Genomic DNA, 20,484 nt, shown 5'->3' with positions numbered 1-20,484 from the left:
AGCCGCTATCTGTGAGATGTTGTCTGTTTGGGCTGTCACATTGCTGCAAGCACTGTCGAATCCCAAGACTATCTGGCTGGCAGGCCAAGTGCAATTGGAACCACAAGTATACGATTTCGACCAACTCGTTTCTGAAAGCCCTCGAAAGATGGCGGCTTGCATTGAAAACCCGAGGCTCGACTGAGCTAATTATGAGAACAACTTATTAGCTACTAACGCAGTCATTGTATAACCATTTCTTGGTTCATATTCTTGTTTAAATGAGGAAAAAGGATCAATAGGAATTACAGGCGACCATACCATCTGCGGTTAAAATATGGATGGGTGTACCAAAGCTTTCAGTATAAGTATAAAACGCAGGCGAAGTGTTGTTGTTGTTTATATATTCGGAAGCGGATCGAATTTTGACTGATTGTTGGATCATAAAGCCGGTGAAAACGTCTAGAATAATGACAAGAGATGCTAATGCCGTTAAACGCCATCTGACTGACCAAATCACTCTGATAGCACCAACCGGTCCGCCAGAACCCCGATCGAGTAGAGTGAAGTGCTGAAGTCGCTGCCTCTTGGTTTGTTTCAAGTATCGCCACTTCTCTTGATCAAAGCAAGCAGGTACTGTAAAGCCAAGTGCCATGCTGGATACCGTCGAAAGGAGGTTTATGGCTGCGTTGATGGTGATTGATTCAACGTGCCAAGACGTTGATCGTTGATCCTTCATCGCGGCTAAGATGCCTATGATAGCAGCCATGCACAAGATGCTGATGAGTAGGGCCAGCATCTCCCATTTCCATGTCGCGAGTGCCGACAGTGTTGGGAGAAAACACCGCCGCCACAGCTTAGTTTCAGTCTGGTGACTGGAATTATGGCGATTCCCATCAACTCCTGCTTCGTTGAGATAGTCATGTCCAGCTCCCGGTTGTGAATAGACCTGGGTCCTTCGCCTCATGAATCGGCTTCGAATAGAGTTAAACCCTGTAGTAAGTCGAAGGCCCTTCAATCTCATTTAGGTTAGGATACGCTTCATTTCAAGTTCACGTTCTCTGTCCATTTACACGAATGAGATGTTACCTTGTCATGATATTTTCGCTCTTCGCCTTGTCCCGCGGCTTCATAGTGCGTGTCACTTTCAGGCACTTGGAAAATAGTGTTGCCGGGTGCTTCTTTTTTGGAAGGGGTTTCATGGGCAAAATCGGAATTGCTGGTCTCTGTCGTATTCAGACTGACGACCGTGTCTAGGTGCTCTTCGACTGACATGGTAAAGTCGGGGCTGTCACGGATCAAGCTGCCATGGGTTTTATGTCAGGACTGGTGCCAGTTTCTAGGGTGAAGACGCAATGGGGAATCAATACAATCTCCTGGATTTTTCCAACTTCGTGAATTTAGAACAAGTGAGAGAAAGATGGGTATAAGAGAGAATAGTGGTAATTGCTTGTCGAGTAGGGCTAACAAGCTGAACGAAGCTAAAGCATGATGGCTACAGCATGCATAAGTCTGGTAACATTTGTGACATCCTATTATAGGGTTGCGAATCCTAGGGCGTCCTGCAACCCACCTGGGTTTTGATAAATTTCTAACTATAGTAGATAGAGCGCGGAGGATCATCTACCAAGCTCTTCAAATAAAGCCATTGATAGGTCAGTTAAGTGAAGCAGGCTATGAGTCTCAATATGATGTGGAATCAAATGCAGATGAGGCTTAGTCTGAGGGAATTTTGGACAACGCTTCCGAATATGTGAGTATTTCATCTCTTCTAGTGCTGATAATAATGTCATTGAAACCCCTGAGGCCTCGTTTCTTCCGTGCGCGTGTACGCATCCGCGTCCACCCCACCACCTCACATTGTTCTGGATGCCTTTGAAGGAACGAATCATGTACCGTTAATTTCAGCCGCAAAAGAAAGGGTCTGAAGGATGCCCCAGCCCCTCTCCCCCCCTCTCTCAAGGTGGTTGGTATGGCATCACTATATTTTATGCATATTTGACAACATCGCAGATTTGGAGTCCCGGCCCGGTACGAGAACCGAAAAGAACCAGTACTTCGGCTCTGCTTTTTCTTATATCTTCCGGGAACTATTCTTACTTCCAATTTTCAGCAGCAAAAACAAAAGCCATAGCGCATACTCTGGTATATGACTAGTCTAGTCAACTTTATACTATCTTGTGCCAGTTTGCCTAGATATGAGATTGTGATATAGGCCAGCTCAAAGTCCTCATATGTCATGAAATACTGTCGATGACCCTTATCACACCACGCGATCCACTCGGCGCCTGGAGGATGAATTCCTACCAATTTTAGGCCAATATTGCTTACTATAGAAAAGAGGGGGAATATGTTTGGAGATTGAATTCAGCCGTTACTCATGTTCGCACTCGCGTACATAGTTCCGATGAGAGTCTCAAATCTAATAACTTGACATTTTACTAAACACAAATATGCTTCATATATCTATTAGACGTGCTATTTATCTAAGTATATTTCTCAAGAAGCGCTTTCATAACAGACGCTGCCGTAGCAGCAGCAAAATGCTGCCACGTCTTATTCTTGTGGCTATCAGCATAGTCACAAATGCCCTTCACAACAATGCAAGGGAGCTCATCCCAAGCGCCCGCCCCTTCCATCTCAAAAGCGATAAGGTCGTATTCTTCGGCGATTCGATCGCGGTCTTCACTAGATCTCATTACCGTGTCTCCTGATCCTATGGATCCGAGAAATATCGCAGGCGCTTGAGCCTCCTTGCTACGTCCTTGTTGTTCTAAGTGAAGCTTGTGCTTTACCCGACGCCTTTCAACCAGGAATTTCTCGTTGCATCGTAATTCATGGCAAGATAATTTTCGAGAATTCTCACAAGTCTCGTGAGGATTCTTGCAGAGGCACTGCGGGTCGATGCAGTGTTTGTGGACGTAGGTAGCCTCAAATAGTTTGTCGTTTGCAGCGCCTGGACACAGATATTGTTCTATAGAGTGCTCTGTGAAGGCGCTGTTCTGTATATGTTCCAGGTAGAAGGCTGACTGCTTCTCAAGTTGTTTCTTCCCGCGGTTTGTGTCGCAGATTTTGAGCAGACTTCGAATGTCTTTGCTAGGCCTTCCAAGACTGTCCGTTGAGGTGTCTTTGGGCACGAACTTATCGCCGTGACGCCTCCCGAAATCGTACTGAAAGACAGATGTACTCAGAACGACGTCTCCAAGAACAAGCTCTTTTGCAGTTCCAGGGCTGGGCACGCCACCGCATATGCCGGTTAGCAAGAGAAGCTTCACTTCTGGAAAGCTCAAGCGAAGACTTGCAGCTGCGCTGGCGGCACCGACTTTTCCCATGTCAGGTAGAAGTACTAGAACAATATTATGGTTTCCCATCCTCCCGGTTGTATATATGTTTGGATCTCGCATAGCCTTTCCATACTGATCGCCTTCCTCATCCCAGAACTCGTCAATGAGAATGCAGACAGCGTCGTATTCGAGCGGTAACGCGCAGACGATTGCGATTTCGAAATCGTCGCGGGAATTTGGGCGTGGATGAATCGTAGAGATGGTAAGAATGGTCTTTTGAGGCTGGGGTGATGTGCGTTGCTTGTTGAGGAGGGAAGAAGGATCATCATAACTTGGTTGGGGAGAGAGTGTTTTGGTGATTTCAGCATGAGGGTGACGGTACATATTGTGTAGCTTTGATCCAAGGTTAATTTTCCTCTCTGCTTCTTCATCAAGGGCATCCATCGACAAGAACTCTTTAAAGATCGTTCCGACTTCTGCTTCGAGAGGCTTTACGATATCGTTGAAAAGAGATTCTCGCAGCATCTGCTCATCACACGTGTCACTGATAGAAAAGTTTGCCATCAGACATTTTTGAATTGCATCCCGATAAACTGTCGAGATAAAATCAGGCCGTAGTTCCTTGAATAGCTCCAAGGCCTTGCACCAGAGATCGTCGTAGTTGGTGATGTCTTCCTCGTACCCCAGGTATGATTCCAATTTCTGCCCAAGATGGATCTCCAGCAGAATCACGCCGAGTTCGAGGAATTCTGGATACTTGTGATAACCATCCGGATCATACAATGGACCGCCCAACCTTTGAGGATCAGATGATAGAAAAGGCCGCAGAGGGAATTGTGTACCGTCCCCGAAGAATACAATATTCTTTCGGCTCCATCGCTCTTTCGTCCAGGATCCACCATAGAAATGGAAAAGGGAGTAGCAGAGGGTAAGACTGAGCGTAAATTTCGCCATTGCTGTCCATCGTTTGGCTTGAGATGCTATTAGAGTGTTGAGGTTCACTTCTTGTTGTAACGTTTCACGCTTGTGTTTTCTCTCGTCGGGCTTATGGCTCTGCATGCCGTCACCTGCAGGATCCAAGATTATGTTCAGTCTCCAGAACTCGGATCTGGATTTTGAATGAGTATCTAAGAGGGCGCAAATGCATTGATAGGTCTTTGGATTGTCAATTCGCCATATTTCTGTGGACTTTGGTATCCCCTCTAGCCCAGTAAATCCGACCTTTGCTTTTCGTCTAATTGGCCTGGTTAAAATTGGCACACAAATGGTAATTGAGTATGTGCTCCTACCTCGGTTGTTGAATGTTGTGAACAGAGACTTCATTCCAGTTGTGTTCAGCTGCATCGGGGGCGAGCAACATACTCAAGCAGCTCACCTCTTGGTCTTCACGTCGTTTCCCCTTTCTGTAGGTTCCTATCCTCAGCCTCACTTCACGCTGAGGTGCACTTCCGCATCTGTTACACGTTATGTGCATCGAGGAAAAGACGCGATCGGCAAATGCAACGAATTCATCCGATGCTCCCCGGGAAGTAAGAGGTAGTTGAGGTCTGTCAATGCCAGGTGCATCTTCTCCGAATCGTTGAAGCTCATCCGACAGCCTCTCCAAGGCGTCTTGCAGAGATTCCCACGCAATCAGTTGGTTTCTGATAGGGATAATATGTAAACTTGCTACTCTTTCTTTCCAGTTGTCAGACTTGGGGACAAGCCTTTGCATAGCTTGAAGCCGAGGATGCCTGCATGGTGAGTCATGAGATTGCTTGAGATCGGTCAGTTAGCGGCATCAAGGCGTATAAGCCATTAGTATCTGATGGTTTCATACAATTTCCTTTTGGAGTGGCGTAAAATCGACGACCTTGTCAAAGACCTCTTCAAGTAAGTCGGCCAAGCTCGCGATCTGGCCTGCGAACCAGAGTGTCTTTTGGGCTTCTTCGATGGCGCCAAGATGGCCATTTAGTACCGTAGAGGCCGTGTATATATTACCCATATACCCATATCGTCTATCGCGCGGGCTCAAATCTTTCTCCAAGTATGTGATGAGCTCCCTCAAGATGGGTAAGGCGTACAGGACGAGTCTGAGGCAGTCGTCTGAATCCGTGTTATTGTTTGGAGATGAGATAGCGCTACCCATGTTCTAACACCTCGAGAAAATGAGGAGAGGAGAGTTAAAAAGAAGTAATGCTTAAGCCATCAATACACATATAATAATGATAGCAATGATATGTTCTGGATTTGAGTGTAACGAGGCTGCAGATGAGCGGGGGAATTCGGACAATGAGGCAGCGAATGGTTGATGTCGTTATCAAAACCCCGCATTTCTCAGCATAATCCATGCAAGACGAATAAAAGAGTTGCTGTATTCTTTCATTTACAGTCAATACTCGAATTGATGTCATGAAAGAATTGCTTCTCAGGTACAGGGAATTTGCCATGTCTCTAAATCTCACCATCCGCGAACGTGCGGCTACTTGCGTTGATCTATTTTCCCAAGCCATCTTGCTTCTAGCTCGAACTGGAAGCTCAGATGATCAAAATGGCTTGCTCGACGAATTCGGCCGGTTCAAGCTCTGGGCGTCCAATATAGGCATATTTGCGGACCTTCACTCTTCTTTGGATTATCGACTCCGAGATTTCAACGACATCAAGGACTCCTTTACAAGACAGCTCATAACCACCGAGAGCAGGCTGCAACAGCGTATGTTGGTCTATTCCCGCGAAAATATCACGTGCATGTATACTGAAGAAAAAAAGTACTTGATGCTGCTCAACGGGATCCGGCCAAACCCCCGATCAAGGGAGATGAAGATGAAGAGCCGGGCATTTCTGAACCCAGCAAACCTACAACGGCCACCATGTTCCAAGATTGGAATAATACACAACTTTTACAATCAATCCATCAGAGCATCGATTGGCTCCATAGGTTGTCCAATCTTGTCAGGAAAGCTAGTTTTGCTAACCAGCACAAAAGGGCTGACAAGTTCATACTCAAGGATGACGACGACAACGATATGAGTGACACTCTAACCGACTATTACACAAAGCTTATCAAGAGAGAATTTAGTGGCATGCAAGACACCATGGTCCAACGACTAGCAGCATCAATGCTGGTGAGGAGAAGGCGGATAATGTACAGGCGATCTCAACAACAGCGTTGGAAGATGCCTCAAGTCGAGCCCAAGACCAAAAATCTTCATTTGGTCACCCCATCGACCAAATTAGGGCCGATTCCTCTAGAGCCAAGCGTTCCATTTAAAAATGAGAAAGCGCCTATGTCGAAGCCAGAAGCAACGGCGCCGTCACGATTGACAGCAACTACTATCGACAAAAACATCCGTCAACGTGTCTCAGCGCCATCCGGCATATCCAGAGGTAGCACTGCTCCACTGAATGAGCAAAGCATGTTGCTCGTACCGCCTCCGCCCAAGGGGATCGATCTCGGTGAGGATTTCGTCTGCGACTATTGTTGTCTTATTCTTCCGAGCAAGATTGCTTTGAACCGAAACGCCTGGGCGTGAGTAACCACATGAATATCCAATCTCTTACTATAACTACCTTGTGTGGGTGAAATTGTAACCCTCTGACACACAACTAGGGATCATGTCAACAAAGATCTATGTCCATATGTTTGTGTTGTTGATAAATGCGATGATGCTATTGAAATTCATTCATCTCGGAAGGAATGGCTTGCCCACATGAGCACACGCCACCAGATGAGATGGTACTGTATTGTCAAATCACATATACAGCCTTTAGAATTCGACAGCGAGAATGGATTTATTGAGCATATGAGGATTGAACACCCAGGAAAATTCAGAAACGACCAGCTATCCCTCGTTGCAGAGAACAGCTCACGTCCAAAAGACTCTGTGTTTGATGATTGTCCATTCTGCATTGGGACTTCCGATAATTTTGAGGAGCACGTTGGGCTACATCTTCGTGACCTTGCATTGCGGTCATTGCCCTGGCCAGATGACGACGAGCGTTACTCTCAATCGGGGAAGTACCTCCATAGCGATAACTCGATATCGAATGAAGATGCTCGAAGCACAATTTTGGACTTCAAATCAGATTCAACGGAGTCTGATATCGCAGACAATACAGACGACGGTGGTGGTTCTGAACATGATGCAGAAGAGCGGTTAGATCTATATGGTCATTTTCAGGAGATCGCCGATCAACACAAACCAATAGATCTAAGAGAACAGCTCTCCGATAAGACGCTGATAAGTCTGGCCATCCAAGAATACCGGGATTTTCCACAACTGGTAAATAAACTTGAGGATCTGCTCGACAACGAATATTCGCAGGCCAAAGATATCACGGCTATTGAAGAAGCGGTTGTCTTTGTGCAGCAGCTCACGAATACAACTTCGTTAGATTACGAGAAGCAGAAAGAACCTACTATCAGAGCATTGGCAGATCCTGACCGAACAGTTCCTCCTGGTAGCACCCAATCCCCACGCAGAGTTTTCGAAATTGCCATTATATGCACACTTTTAATTGAGTATGATGCAATCTGTCTCATATTCGACGAGATTTGGGACAAAGACTACAGACAAAACAAGGGAGATGAGAACACTTACACCACTGGCCGCGTTGGGAAGCGTAACGTCGTGCTCGCTGTCTTGCCTCATACCAGGAAAACCACCGCCGCAGCTGCTATAGCGAATTTTCGGATGATGTACTTGCATTTAGATCTCTTTTTATTAGTCGGTATTTGCGGCGGTGTGCCCAAGTTTCATTCTGGTAAAGAAGAGATGGAAATATTGCTGGGGGATATTATCATCAGCAGTCGGGTTGTTGAGCACTACCCTAACAGCACCAACAAATTCATCGGCACAAACACTCTGCGTACCAATCATAGAGGCAGAGCAAACGAAGCCGCACGTACTCTACATGAATTTTCAGAAACAAGAGGAATATTCCTGCAGCTAGTAGTGCGCCGATCTCTGTTGAACCTTCAGAGCAAAGAAATCGCCAGTTGGAAAGGACGGAATAGAGCCGAGTCTAAATACCAGTATCCGGGAAATGCCAACGATTACCTGTTCGAGGCAGACTACTTTCATAAGCACCACGCCGCGGCCAGCAATTGCCGTCTGTGTAATGGCAATCATGATGCTTGTTGCAACGATGCTCGCAAAGCCTCGTGCCAAGAGATTGGGTGTGAGAAGTCGCAACTTGTCACCCGGCAAAAGAAAATTCGAGATTTTCAGTCGCCCATGGTACGCTTTGGGGCGATTGCATCGGGTGGCACTGTCGTGACGAACGGGCTAGAGCGAGACAAAATATCTAACCAACAAAGGGTTATTGCTTTTGACATGGAGGGATTTGGTGCCTGGGAAAAGGTACCGTGTATCTTCATCAAGAGCGTTTGCGACTATGCTGATGGCCACAAGGAAGAGAGCTGGCGGAATTTTGCGGCAGCGGCGGCGGCAGCGGCGACAAGAGTTTTTCTACTTGATGGCCACAAACATGAGAGATGGGTGTAGAGACAAACTTGTATTAACCTTGCATTTGAGCACTTCCATAGCCGACGAGAGCCTTTAGTTCAATATAACAGCTTCTACGGACTTGATGGAGAGGATTTGGTTAAAGTGAAGAGGTACAAAATTATCTTGATTTTTTTTCAACCCTTGGCTCCTTTGTCTTTTTCTTAACTTGAATCATTTGTACAATATCTTGTTCCACGCATCACAACCGCCATCTCGAATCCTCCATGTTACTGTGGAAGGATGTGGCAAGCTGCATTATTTCGGTTTCTACTGATTCTCTCTAAGATATAGATCGAAACCCATCATTTAGTATGGCGGATATCAACAGCCAGCTGCTGCACGAGACTAGATGTTGTGCACTTCGCCAAATCACCGACGGAACAAATGATTTACTTGCGCGGATCCAGCTAGACGTTGATCGTGGGATATGTAGCAATCCACATGCGTAGTCTATTTTATTCCACAAAGCCATTGGGCAACAGGATCATGAGGCTAGTTTGGATGCAACCCAACATTTGGGACGAAAGAATGTGACAGCCAGCACAATGTAGCGAAGATATCTATGTCCAGGTGGGTTCAGCCGTCATGTTGCATTTGAAAAACCCCAATGATATGACGGAAGGCAGCATCCAATACATGAAATTAGCACATATGCGCATCCGATCCAATTAGATACTGACTATGATGCCATTTATACGTGTGTGCTTTGCCGGGACAGATGATGTTGGTCGTGGACAGAGCCGGATATTGTGCGACTAGGCGATATCAGCTAACTCCCAGGTGCCCAAGTGAGATCTTGAGACTATAATATCGGGCAACGCTGAAGAAAATACTAGCACAAAGGTGCCAAAAAAAAAGAAATTGAAGGGTATTGAACCCAACCCGATTCGAACGGATAACCTTCAGGAGATTCCAAATCAACTGGAATCTGACGCGCTACCGTTGCGCCATGGGTCCGCTGTGAATGCCGACCGAGAAATTGGTACTCATAAGCCCCTCAGAGAATTTGGGGTACGGATCGCAGGTATTCCGGATGTTGTTGTACACGATGCTGTACCGCCAAAATATGTGAATGTGCTCACGTTCAGTCATACGTGAGTTTTTATCTTGACCATGACTTTAATTACGTTGCATTTTGAATGAAACCAACCTTCCAGTACCTTCACGATGATTGCAGCGCCCTTAGGCAGGAATGCACGACAGAGTACACACAGGTAGACACTGGTCTCTGTGTCTTGGGTAGTCGAGAAGATGATGCACGGAACTAAAGTAGAGTCCAATGCCCGAATAACTCAATTATTCAAGACAATTAGAGAAGAGTATAACAAGCTGAGAGAATTTGCAACACGGTTTTGCCAATTGGCTCAACCGAATCCAAGTACTCTATGAGTCCATCTTGCTGTATGTGTTTGCAGTTTCTGTGTTACCCAGAGCATACATGTTTTCATGAGCAACTTCAGCCAGACATGAGAAACATGATTGATCAATTTAGGTACACCGAAATTTTAGCAAAGCTCTCAATTCCTCTGAGAGAGCAACAATGAAATGCCCAACACCACCAGGTATAGGTAGGCAAGCGGTGGACAGTAAAACAGGGAAAATTCAAATTTTGAACACACACACCAAAAATATACGCATATAGAAGTGATCGTCAATCAGTGTGATATGTGCTCATATTTTAGGTATATGTGTACTTATTCATTTTTGAGTCCCTGTTTTACTGTCCACCGCTTGGAGGTAGGTTAGCGATTTGGTACCGACGAGATCGGTTAGAACTACCTAGGTAAGTAAGCCATTGGCGCCATCTCAGCACCAAAGGCTTATAGATTGATTTTTCTCAACTAAATTCAACAGGACCCATGGCGCAACGGTAGCGCGTCAGATTCCAGCTCGGAATCTCCTGAAGGTTATCCGTTCGAATCGGGTTGGGTTCAATGCCCTTCAAAACTTCTTTTTTTGGCCCCTTTCTTGCCTTGCCCATCTATGCGTATGAAACAACACTCACTTGTATTCTTTTCTTTTACTTAGATGTTTCTATTTTGAAGAAGGATCTTGAAGGTGATATCTCGCCAGACAACCTCCCTTCTCCAATACTACTTGATGAATGTGTCACATGGTTTCAACAATATCGCAGAAAATACGCACCCAGAACTCGCCACAGTGTAACACCGATGGAGATAATGTAGAGCACTTTATTGTCTAATCAAAAGTAATTCAAGGTAGATATGATCTAGTTTCCATTCTCAAGCACAGTGTTGGTCGATATCCAGTACCAGGCGTTTCCGTTATAATCACTGACTTGCCCACCATTCGTGCTGTGTGCGTGCGCTGTGTCCATGCAGCCATCAATAATGGCCTCGAAATTGTTCCAGCAGCTTTGTGGGCTGCAGCCAATGTTGGGCGCAATTCTGGTTTGAGCACTGGTCAAACCATCTGCCGTCGTGTAAGATCCATCGCCGCAGGGCGTGTTGTTGCATAGCCAGTCACGGGCAGCCCAGAAGCCATCCCATCGTCCTTGTTTCCAGTTTGTCAGGCCCTGGCTGGAAACAACGCGAACACCGCATTGGGGAGCTGCGGCAAGAATGCCAGGGGCTACGGCGAGGAGGCCGAGACCGAGGGCTAGAAACGAGTGCATTCTGCAATTGAGGTCAACGTTGGCATGGTGAACTATAAGCAGGATGATGTTGGCATACTTGGACTGTTTTCTGTAAGTCTTGTGATAGGATTGAGAGCTGGAAGTTGAGATGAAACTACAGGAGATTTGAACGGAAAGGACAAGGTCAGCATTTATACATCGAAGAAGGCCCGTGTTCGCATGTCGATGACAGTCAAATAAGCTGATATAGTCAGCTCATCACTGACAAGAATTTTGTACATGGTCCCACAAGATCCTGTAACTCAATCGCGTATCTGGTTGATTAGAAGCCCGTTTAGTAATAGGTGATCAGTTATATGCATGCGCGGAGCCGTTCACTTCACACCGTCGGATTTTACGGGCTTAGAACTGTGCACAAAGCACTACCGCTCTCCAGTAATCTGTGGGGGCTCATATGGGTATCTGACAGCTGTCAATTGTCGTATCATACATTGTTGAGCGGACTAAGCGGACTGAGCGGACTGAGCGGGCTCAGAGAGTTGAACTTGAATGACTGCTCTGTTCCCACTTTCAGACCATCGACCCGATTAATAAGCACAGAGATACTGACAACTGTTCGTAATGTTATCATCTGATTTCGTGGATATAAAAGACCGAGAAACCATTTTTGAGCTTGTGTTACGGTGCTATCCCACCCTCAAGAACAAGCAGTTGAAGAAGAGAAAGGTAAAAATATAAACCATCCTTTCCAGGTCCATCTGTCACCTGCAAGTGCGGCGAGCCAAGGACACAAGGGCACTTCGTGAAGTGCCGCATGGTAGCCCCCTTCCTCCCCGACGTACCGGAGAGGGAGGCGCGCTTTGGAACCACTCACATCCAATACCTCCTCGGAGACGGAGGGTACAAGGACTTCCAGAAACTAGTGGAGGACACAAGCCCATACGGCCCCCCCCCTACAGACACAGACACGTAAAACAGATTGACACTCCCCCTTTTCCTTTGTCACATTGAAACGTAGCGAACGCCCGATCTGAACTCGGCGGCTCCTACCGTCCTAGTGCCCAGATGAGGACTTATGTAACTAGGTTACTTAGTGGACGTTAATAATAAAACAAACAAACAAACAAACAGGTCCATCTGTGCATACCATATAGCTCAGCGAGGTTGTCTATTGTCATGTAGATCTAGAACACAAAAATGACTGTTTCATTTGGCTTCTACTTTTGTTGTAAATCCTGAATAGCTAATTGCCCCTTCATAATAAGTGCTGTTTACATGTGCTGTTGCAAATCTACTATAAAATTACTGACCTGTATCTCGCAATCTTTCCCGAATTCGTCTACTCGTGGGTCTAGGTAGTGGTAGTGAAAAAGCCCTCAAGCCATTGTTTCTCCTTTACAGAGTTGTGGTTGAGTGATAGGTCATTTCTCTGACCAAAAAACATCATAAGACGTTGCATGCAATATCTCTTTCAATTGGGTCTCGCCAATCGCCTACACTCCGATCCCTGTTAACCTTGATTATTAGCAGCACCGTTTGCGTTTAATTTGTAGCTAGATAGGCCAAATATAGCGCATTAATACCGTAAGCCAACGTAGCTATTCATATCATGCGATTGTGCTGACGCTTTTATACTGCCGGCTAGGAACGACCAGTAAGACAACTGAATCCACATTTATGTACACGCTTTGGCGAGGAGGAGTGACCATCATTTAAAGGGAAAACATATAAATTAGGTTGAAAATATAGCAGAAGCTATCACAGTTCAGGAACCGCATTATAACTCTTGGGACGCTGTGATTTTACATCCGAGAAGTAGCTGTTTATAGTCAAAATGTTCATAACCTTTCGGGGGAATTTTCACATAATCACACAGGCTAGTTGATGCAAGTATCCCAGTTGCCTATTGTGTGCATGACTGCCTCTTATAAGCGAACGTGGCGCATATCAGTAAAGCTGCAGTGTCAAATGTTAAGCATCAAGGGTCCTACCACTGTAAAAGCACGACGTGTCATACATAAGGTTTATCTTTCTTAATTGACTCAATTATGCTTAACTACGATTGGAAGCAGACAGTGCAGCAGTTGCCAATAAGCATAACGAGACTCGATTGATCTCTCAGATTCCTGTTGGCCAGGGACCTTTCTCAGCCTAAGGCTTGTTTCTAGCAAGCAAAACCATTGTCAAACCAAACTGAATGAGATTTAAAAGAAAAACTCTATATTTAGCCATTAACCATGTCTCATCTCATTAACCCAAATATTCGGGGCAAGAGTTGACAATTACAATCCCATAGATGCAGCCCTTGAACCACTATCAATGGGTCAAGACTCGAATATCTACTCCGTACAGTTGCCTCATAATGTAAACAGTATACCTAGGTCAGAACCTTTTGACATAGAGAAACGGTAGATCTGAACCCCTCTTGGTAGAGTAGGTGGTTTATGTTATGTTATGTACTTCTACGGTAATAGGTGGTCACATATATCACGAATTCTGCAAAGACGGAATATAGACTGGGAGGGTAGCAAGTGTAGAGGTGTTATACTCGAGTAAGTTTTACATCTTTAGGTTCGATTCTCTTCTACATCACATGATATAGGCACTCAAAGGACCAGATAAATCGAGATCTCTTTTGCTCACTCTGGCAAATAACCGACTACTGGTATAAGATAGCTGACACATACATACGGAGTGCAATGTCCAAAAAAGGTATGCAGGAGATAAAACGATCCCGCCAATAAAAGTCGCGACTCCATCAAGAGTAGCCCTGGACAAGAGGTTCATGTCTATCCTGGATCAACAGGCAATACGGAGTAAGCCGTGGAGCAAAGGATTACCACGTGCTCGTATCTCTGACCATGTGGACATGAAATGGCCCGTCGGTGGAACAATATAAACTGGATTCCATCTCATCTGCCTCCACAAGCATGGAGCTGTTCCGAATAGGCGGTAACTACTACAACAAGGTTATATTATCCCACGAGGGAGATGTACCTGTACTTGAACTCTTGATGAGGCGGTGACAGTAGTTCTTACGGGTATCCACCAAAGAATATTCCCCTGGCAAAAACCACAAAGGCCGAAGAATAGCGAGCGGAGAATTTCCCTTCCCTTGACAGAGCGAGCCGTGTTGTCACCCGTAGGTAATCGTACAGGTACTTTGACGATCCGTGCTACAGAGACGGCACTAGTATACGCTTTACCGGGAGTTCTGGTCCGTACGACACATAAATATATTAGGGACGGCCCGGTTATGGCGCTTCCGGAACTCCACTTGACCTATCGCTGCGGGCGTCGGTTTCGGCGCCGCGATGATGATAATGGCGGTGACAGTCTTAGACAAGCACTACAATAGCACGGAGTGCAAGCATCTATTGTGCTAGCAGACCGAGACAACTGGAAACGGAATGGTTGTTGCTAAACCCTTGCGGACAGGGATACGCGTTGGTGATGCTTGTTGCTGCAGGCGTAAGCAGGGGAGGGATTGATCCCGGACTGTGAGATGCTGGGGCTGGAAAAAGGCCTTGCTCGCTCATGGATACTCTGCAAGGGACTCCTGTACCTGGATATCCCATGTATCATATGCAGACGCAAGATGCAGAGACATGGCTTAGACACGAGGACATCTGCAAGATGACGCTTTCCAAGACCGCCAACAAACGTGGTATTATCCTTGCCCTCTCCGATCCTGCGTCATACCGCATCGATATGAGTTGCCTGGTCAGGTATGGAGAGCCGCGGCGGAGCGGCCGTGAACACAGCCAGCTTTGCTTTCGCAGCGAGAACCGAAGATTCGTGATGGGCACTGCGAGATTCTTCAAAGGCTAGCTCGGTTGAGCCCGACTTTGTTTTGAGCTTCCGAATCCGATTGGGATCCTGGCGAGAGATCGGCAGCAGAAATAGCCAGGCCGTGAGCATGAACGACTCAATACGACATCAGCAATAGGATAGGACTCATTGTTACACCGACCGCACACGTGGTGGTCTGTAATGATACTACAACTATGTGTCGGTCATATAATAAGCAGCGAGGCGTTGATAGCAGAGTCGCTTTCGGGAATAAGACTCTATTACGGTCATTAGAAAGAGCTGATTCCGTGTAGGTAACAACGCCTACTGTCATCCGGGCAGCTCAAGGCAACCAGCTTCTATCCGAAACAACTGGGAGCGCGGATTGGGATCGTAGAACACATCACTGGTTGGGTGCACTTACAGTCAGCTGTTCTTCAACTTACACCAGACAAACGAGGAATAGTTCCTGTCTCACTCCAAAACTTGTTAAACTAGCAAATAGTCGGCCCTTTGCCCATTAGCTCTGAAGCATCCAGTGTAGCTTCAAGAACCCGCCACATCCTCCCAGCCCGTAGGCTCCGCCTGTGGATAATCTACAAGCAGCACTTGGGACCCGAGCGTACATGTGAGTTCTGGACGAGTGCCGGTACCGGGGACCAAGTTTCGTACCCGAAAAAATTCTTATCCCGGACATCTCGGCCTCTGCCACGAATCCCCACACATTGCCCCTTTCCCCGGACTGTCTGTCACTTACAATGTCCCCGCCTCGGTGCGACTGTGACCATGGCCATGGTTACTCTCTTTCACTACACACGTGTGACCCTCAAAGCTAGGATGCTTGCAACTGCTCATCAAACAAACGTAGCATCGTCCTTCTCTTGGCCCCGTCTTACGTCCCCAAATCCGAAGGCCCAGGGCTCCTGTGCCCAAGCTTGAGCCCTACGAAATTGGGATTGCAACATGGTATTAGCGTGCCTTGTAGTTAATATCTATGGATGGAGAAGAGCCACTCAGTGGGGAGTAAATCCACAAGTACCAAGAGCCCGGTTCAGCAGCCATAACACGTTGGCGTTAAGTCATTGCGCTGTGTGCCGTATACAGCAGTGACCTTTACAAGGTGAATTGTGAACTGTAGAGTCAAGTTTAATGGCAGGTTATATGTAATGAAACTGATACTAATGAGAATAGTATATCGGCTGCTGATGAATCCTCAATGTCTGCCTATCCAGCTAGACTATAGACACTGGAAACCGTTGGCCCTTCTAGCAGACAGCCGTCTTGTCTCGCTTTCAATCATGTCCACACTATCATTCAGCCTAGCTGAATCACTTTACTCATCCTCCGTCGCGTTTTTACTGCCTCTTATCATTGACCAAATCTTCCACAAAAGGCGGGCAAAATAACCCAGTCGTGAATTCCTTGGATCTTCAAGACTGGAACGGATTTCCAACACGGTATTTCCCACACCCACGATGAAGCCCAGGTTGGCTGCCGCATCAACAACATCTGGCATATCGGCCATCGCTGCCACATAACCAATGACACCTCCAATAGTAGAGACCACAGAAAGATAGAGTGACAGGAACTCGCGAAATTGATCATTCCCCTTCTGTTGCTCAAGCTGACTTGGACCACTCTCCACCAAGGCCAAATTTTGCAAGGCATGGGGAAAGTCAAAGAACGACAAGGTGAGGTTATCAGGTTGGACAGAGCCCACCAAGCTGTTAATATTGAGAATTTGACCGATGTCATTATTCTGTACTCCAGGAGACTCTTCATCAAACTCTATATCGACGTACAGAGCCGGTTCTTCTTCCGCGTCGTCTGGCCCATATACAAATTGGGAGAAGTCTAGATAAATAGGTTTTCGCATATTATTACTATTACTAGCGGATTTATAATCGTTGCCGGTGGTGAACCCAAAGGAGACCATGGGCTCATTCATCATGAGACAGCTCGCTAAATCCAGATCGGAGTTTTCCGCCCCATCGAGTGAGAGAAACCTGTAACTAATGGCAGATTCGGAGGTATTCATTCTCAAAGCTTTCATGGTTGGTGACTCTTCAAAGTGATTGTGCGTGCTAGTATTATAGAGGAGCGGCTGTGATTTCCCATCGTAAAGTGCATTGGTAGCTGCCATGCTAGGGAGGAAAGAACCCCAGTTCATAACAAGCGTCATGATGCAGATAGAAAGAAGGACAAAGTAGTAAGAAAACATAAGCCAGGTAAATAGACCTGAGCGGGATGTATGGCTTGGGAAGGAGGGACAGTGATGATGGCCCGAGAAGTATTCAAGGAACAGTAAACGAGATGTTGTTGTTTTGGTTGATGTTTTGGTAAACAAGAAAAGAAATTTCCGTTTGATGCGGAAGGCGACGGTTGTTTTGTCTACAGATCAAAAACTCAATATCACCTATGGCGTTGGAAGGGCAACTGAACTTTAACTCTGGACGTTCCTCACACTTTTGTCCCTCCAGGATGTTATGTTATCGGATGAATAGATAGGATCAAAGTATAAGAGAGGATCAAAGTATAAGAAGGGCATTATCTTCCAGTAGCATGCGCCTTCAAGCAACTAGGTTTGTTCAACATCGTACATTCCCAAACATTTTCTTCAAGGGATGGGTATTTGAGTTTCTTGCTCTTGGCTATAAGTTCCTCAATTCCCCTTTCATCTTCTTTTCAACTTTCCGTCCTCCTTAAAGTTCCTTTTACACTCTACTTTTGAGACATACTCTTCAACACTCGCCTTCACCCAAGTTCAAGATGAGCTCACCATCCAATTCCCAGGTCCAGATGGTGCTAGACTTTCTTGTCGCCCTCTTTGATGCGTTTGAACAACATCGACAAGAGGTGCGAAGGTATCGTTTTATGCAACTGCGGTACCGTTATTAGCTGCGCCAGCTTGCGGTTGAGATGACAGCTAGGTTTGTCTACCATTTCCTATTGCTATGATTTCAGGGATTTGCCTATTTGTAGTCTGCGACCAAGTCAGACATCGGTACTCCAGCGACTGCTGCTAATATGTGTTGATTCCAGGGCCATGAATGAAGATCGTCAAGAACAAAATCGGCTCATGCAGTCCATTTTCGGCACCACTCAGCCTCTGGTTCCACTGGTTGATGTCAGAACCGGAGAAGACATTGAATCATTCCCAACTACCGTGGAGGAAATTTCTTCGCTTGATGGTAAGTAGTAATATTCTGTCCACCAGACCGGCTAGTAGCAACAGCATATGGGCCTAAATGCATCTTCTTTATAAAATGAACGAGTACTATTTCACACCTCTAGGCAATCAATCACGAAGAATCCTTGATGCAAACGACCGTGATACCAAATACCCCCTCGATCTCGCTGCCAAGGCGCCATGCTATGAGGAAGATAACGAGAAGGCGTATCGCATGGTTCAATCACTTCTACGCCATGGTGCAGATCCATATGCCATTTTTGCAGATCAATTGGAAGAGCCCCTAGATCCGGAATCGGAAGTACGCCTCTTGTTTCCCGGACAAGAGATTAGCCAGCCGCAAGATCTAATGGCAGTGGTCCATCACCGTGTGCAAAGAGATGAAAAGATGCTCAACGAGGACATTGATAGAGATATACCGCGGAAAGTCTTTGGCCTCTGAACCGTCATTCATTCTATTTTGGAAGACTCTGGGTATTTCAAGGCTTTTCTTGAGTCTCCTGAATTCATGAACAACTTAAAGCTCGAACACCGTAACCCTCAAGGCCGCACGCCTTTCCTATCAGCCCGTCGCAGCGCGAGGGGGGCAGATGCCTTGCTTGACAAGCCACAACGCTGGCATGACGGCGAGGATTCAAAACTGGACCGCATGGGCAAGCATCTCGTCACGTTTCCACCCAACATCTACTCAGAGACATCTCTAGAGGAGGCTCTACCTCGAACGGCAATCCAGGCGTTGCTGAAGCTGGGCGCGGATCCGTTGGTCACGGATAACCAAGGCAAACACGCCTTGCATCAGGTGCTAGATGCTCCTTCATGGGGTTTCCAGGAATCGCCCGTGAACCATTAGACGCTGCGCTATCTGATTGATCGATTTCCATCCCTAATCAACCAGCCCGATCACAATGGATTGACTGCGATCCACTCATCCATAAGGCGCATGTGGTCGCATGCGAACTATCCATATGAAGGGTTTTACCCTCTCGAGGAGCTTTTCGGCAAGTTTGACGACCTCGGCGTTGACTGGATGGTCCCGCGACAAGTTTGGGAGGACGCTGCTGCACGGCGTCGCCCGGACCGAAACTTGGGGGCGGTAGAGCACTTTGGAGGTGCAAGTATTTGATCCGGAAGGGCATCGACCCCTTGGCTCGTGATTTTGAGGGGAAGACGGCTCGGGATCTGGCTTCCGAGTATCGGTTTCGGAGGGTATCAGAGATTCTGGAGGAGGCACACGACAAAGCTTAGCTCTGCGCCTTGGGAAACCCAACAGTGGAGGGTGGTTTGGATCTGCCTTGATGTGTTTGAATCTGCTTGTGATTTACCAATACTTTACTTGGGGTTTACTAAAGGACTATTCATGATTTACGGGAACTTTGCTCATGCTATATTAGAACCCTTAGTACATTTGTTTTTTTGGAATCCTGCTTATGATTTGCTAACCTTCTACGGTTGTTGTTTACTAGAAGACTACTGGAAACAGTCTAAAGAATCCCTTTGATACTCGACAGTGCAGAGAGCAAAGCTAATTCGCTGATCTTATTTCAATCTAGCAACCATACCGAATTCACCCCATCATCCTGTCACTCAGTCAAGTTTCACATAAAAATAAAAATAAAAATAAAAACTTCCCATATAGGGTAGCTCCCAGCCAGCCCGGCGGAAAAGAAACCAAGAGAATCAAAAAAGCACATGATGCCGCGGATACAAACATCCAAGCCTGGTACAAGACGCGGACCCCCTTGGCGGGCATGAGCCAGCAACAAAGATTCCAAGAGAAATCAAGGGAGAGAGCTGAGCTGAGCTCGAAATAAATCCATGTCTCTTGCATATGCAGCCACCAAGGCCGCGACATGTCCTGCATGCATGGAAATCCCACGAGCGGGACGGAACCCGGTTTCTCGCGACGAAAAGGAACAATGAAGAAGAATTTTTTTTTTTGCAATAGAATAAATAAATACTAGGTAAGCATAGCCAACGTGTTACCAATCCTTGACGAATCCTTCTCGAAACACTCGACAAGGACGGCATGCCGCATATTGGTACAACATTTTGCTTCAATCTGCTGATCTGGAAACGGGAGGGGGCCTGGGCTTGTGTTGGGGGGGGGGGGGGGGGGGGGGGGGGGGGGGGGGGGGGGGGGGGGGGGGGGGGGGG

General features: G+C 46.5%; 5 protein-coding genes across 5 annotated transcripts; 2 read left to right on the top strand and 3 right to left on the bottom strand.

Annotated features, from left to right (window-relative positions):
* Positions 1–2,465: 2,465 nt before the first annotated feature.
* Positions 2,466–5,391, bottom strand: Triagg1_625 (uncharacterized protein; the record flags this gene model as incomplete). The annotated part of the gene is made up of 3 exons (XM_062901251.1): positions 2,466–4,497; positions 4,553–5,019; positions 5,083–5,391. 3 exons carry the CDS (start codon positions 5,389–5,391, stop codon positions 2,466–2,468), a joined length of 2,808 nt encoding a protein of 935 aa, XP_062760975.1.
* Positions 5,392–5,690: 299 nt separating this feature from the next.
* Triagg1_624 (uncharacterized protein) lies at positions 5,691–8,749 on the top strand (the record flags this gene model as incomplete). Its single annotated transcript, XM_062901240.1, has 3 exons — positions 5,691–5,955; positions 6,012–6,771; positions 6,853–8,749. 3 exons carry the CDS (start codon positions 5,691–5,693, stop codon positions 8,747–8,749), a joined length of 2,922 nt encoding a protein of 973 aa, XP_062760974.1.
* A 2,233-nt stretch (positions 8,750–10,982) lies between these two features.
* On the bottom strand, positions 10,983–11,387 carry Triagg1_622 (uncharacterized protein; the record flags this gene model as incomplete). The annotated part of the gene is made up of 1 exon (XM_062901228.1): positions 10,983–11,387. One exon carries the CDS (start codon positions 11,385–11,387, stop codon positions 10,983–10,985), a length of 405 nt encoding a protein of 134 aa, XP_062760972.1.
* Positions 11,388–16,473: 5,086 nt separating this feature from the next.
* Positions 16,474–17,322, bottom strand: Triagg1_621 (uncharacterized protein; the record flags this gene model as incomplete). Its single annotated transcript, XM_062901217.1, has 1 exon — positions 16,474–17,322. One exon carries the CDS (start codon positions 17,320–17,322, stop codon positions 16,474–16,476), a length of 849 nt encoding a protein of 282 aa, XP_062760971.1.
* A 587-nt stretch (positions 17,323–17,909) lies between these two features.
* Triagg1_620 (uncharacterized protein) lies at positions 17,910–19,453 on the top strand (the record flags this gene model as incomplete). Its single annotated transcript, XM_062901206.1, has 6 exons — positions 17,910–17,996; positions 18,039–18,070; positions 18,183–18,331; positions 18,435–18,757; positions 18,815–19,168; positions 19,226–19,453. 6 exons carry the CDS (start codon positions 17,910–17,912, stop codon positions 19,451–19,453), a joined length of 1,173 nt encoding a protein of 390 aa, XP_062760970.1.
* Positions 19,454–20,484: the final 1,031 nt, after the last annotated feature.

This window comes from Trichoderma aggressivum (genome assembly GCF_033847375.1).
Source record: "Trichoderma aggressivum f. europaeum strain CBS 100526 chromosome Unknown scaffold_001, whole genome shotgun sequence".
Lineage (NCBI taxonomy): Eukaryota > Fungi > Ascomycota > Sordariomycetes > Hypocreales > Hypocreaceae > Trichoderma > Trichoderma aggressivum.
The sequence above is the reverse complement of the archived record's forward strand: the minus strand, read 5'-3'. Positions and strand labels throughout refer to the sequence as shown.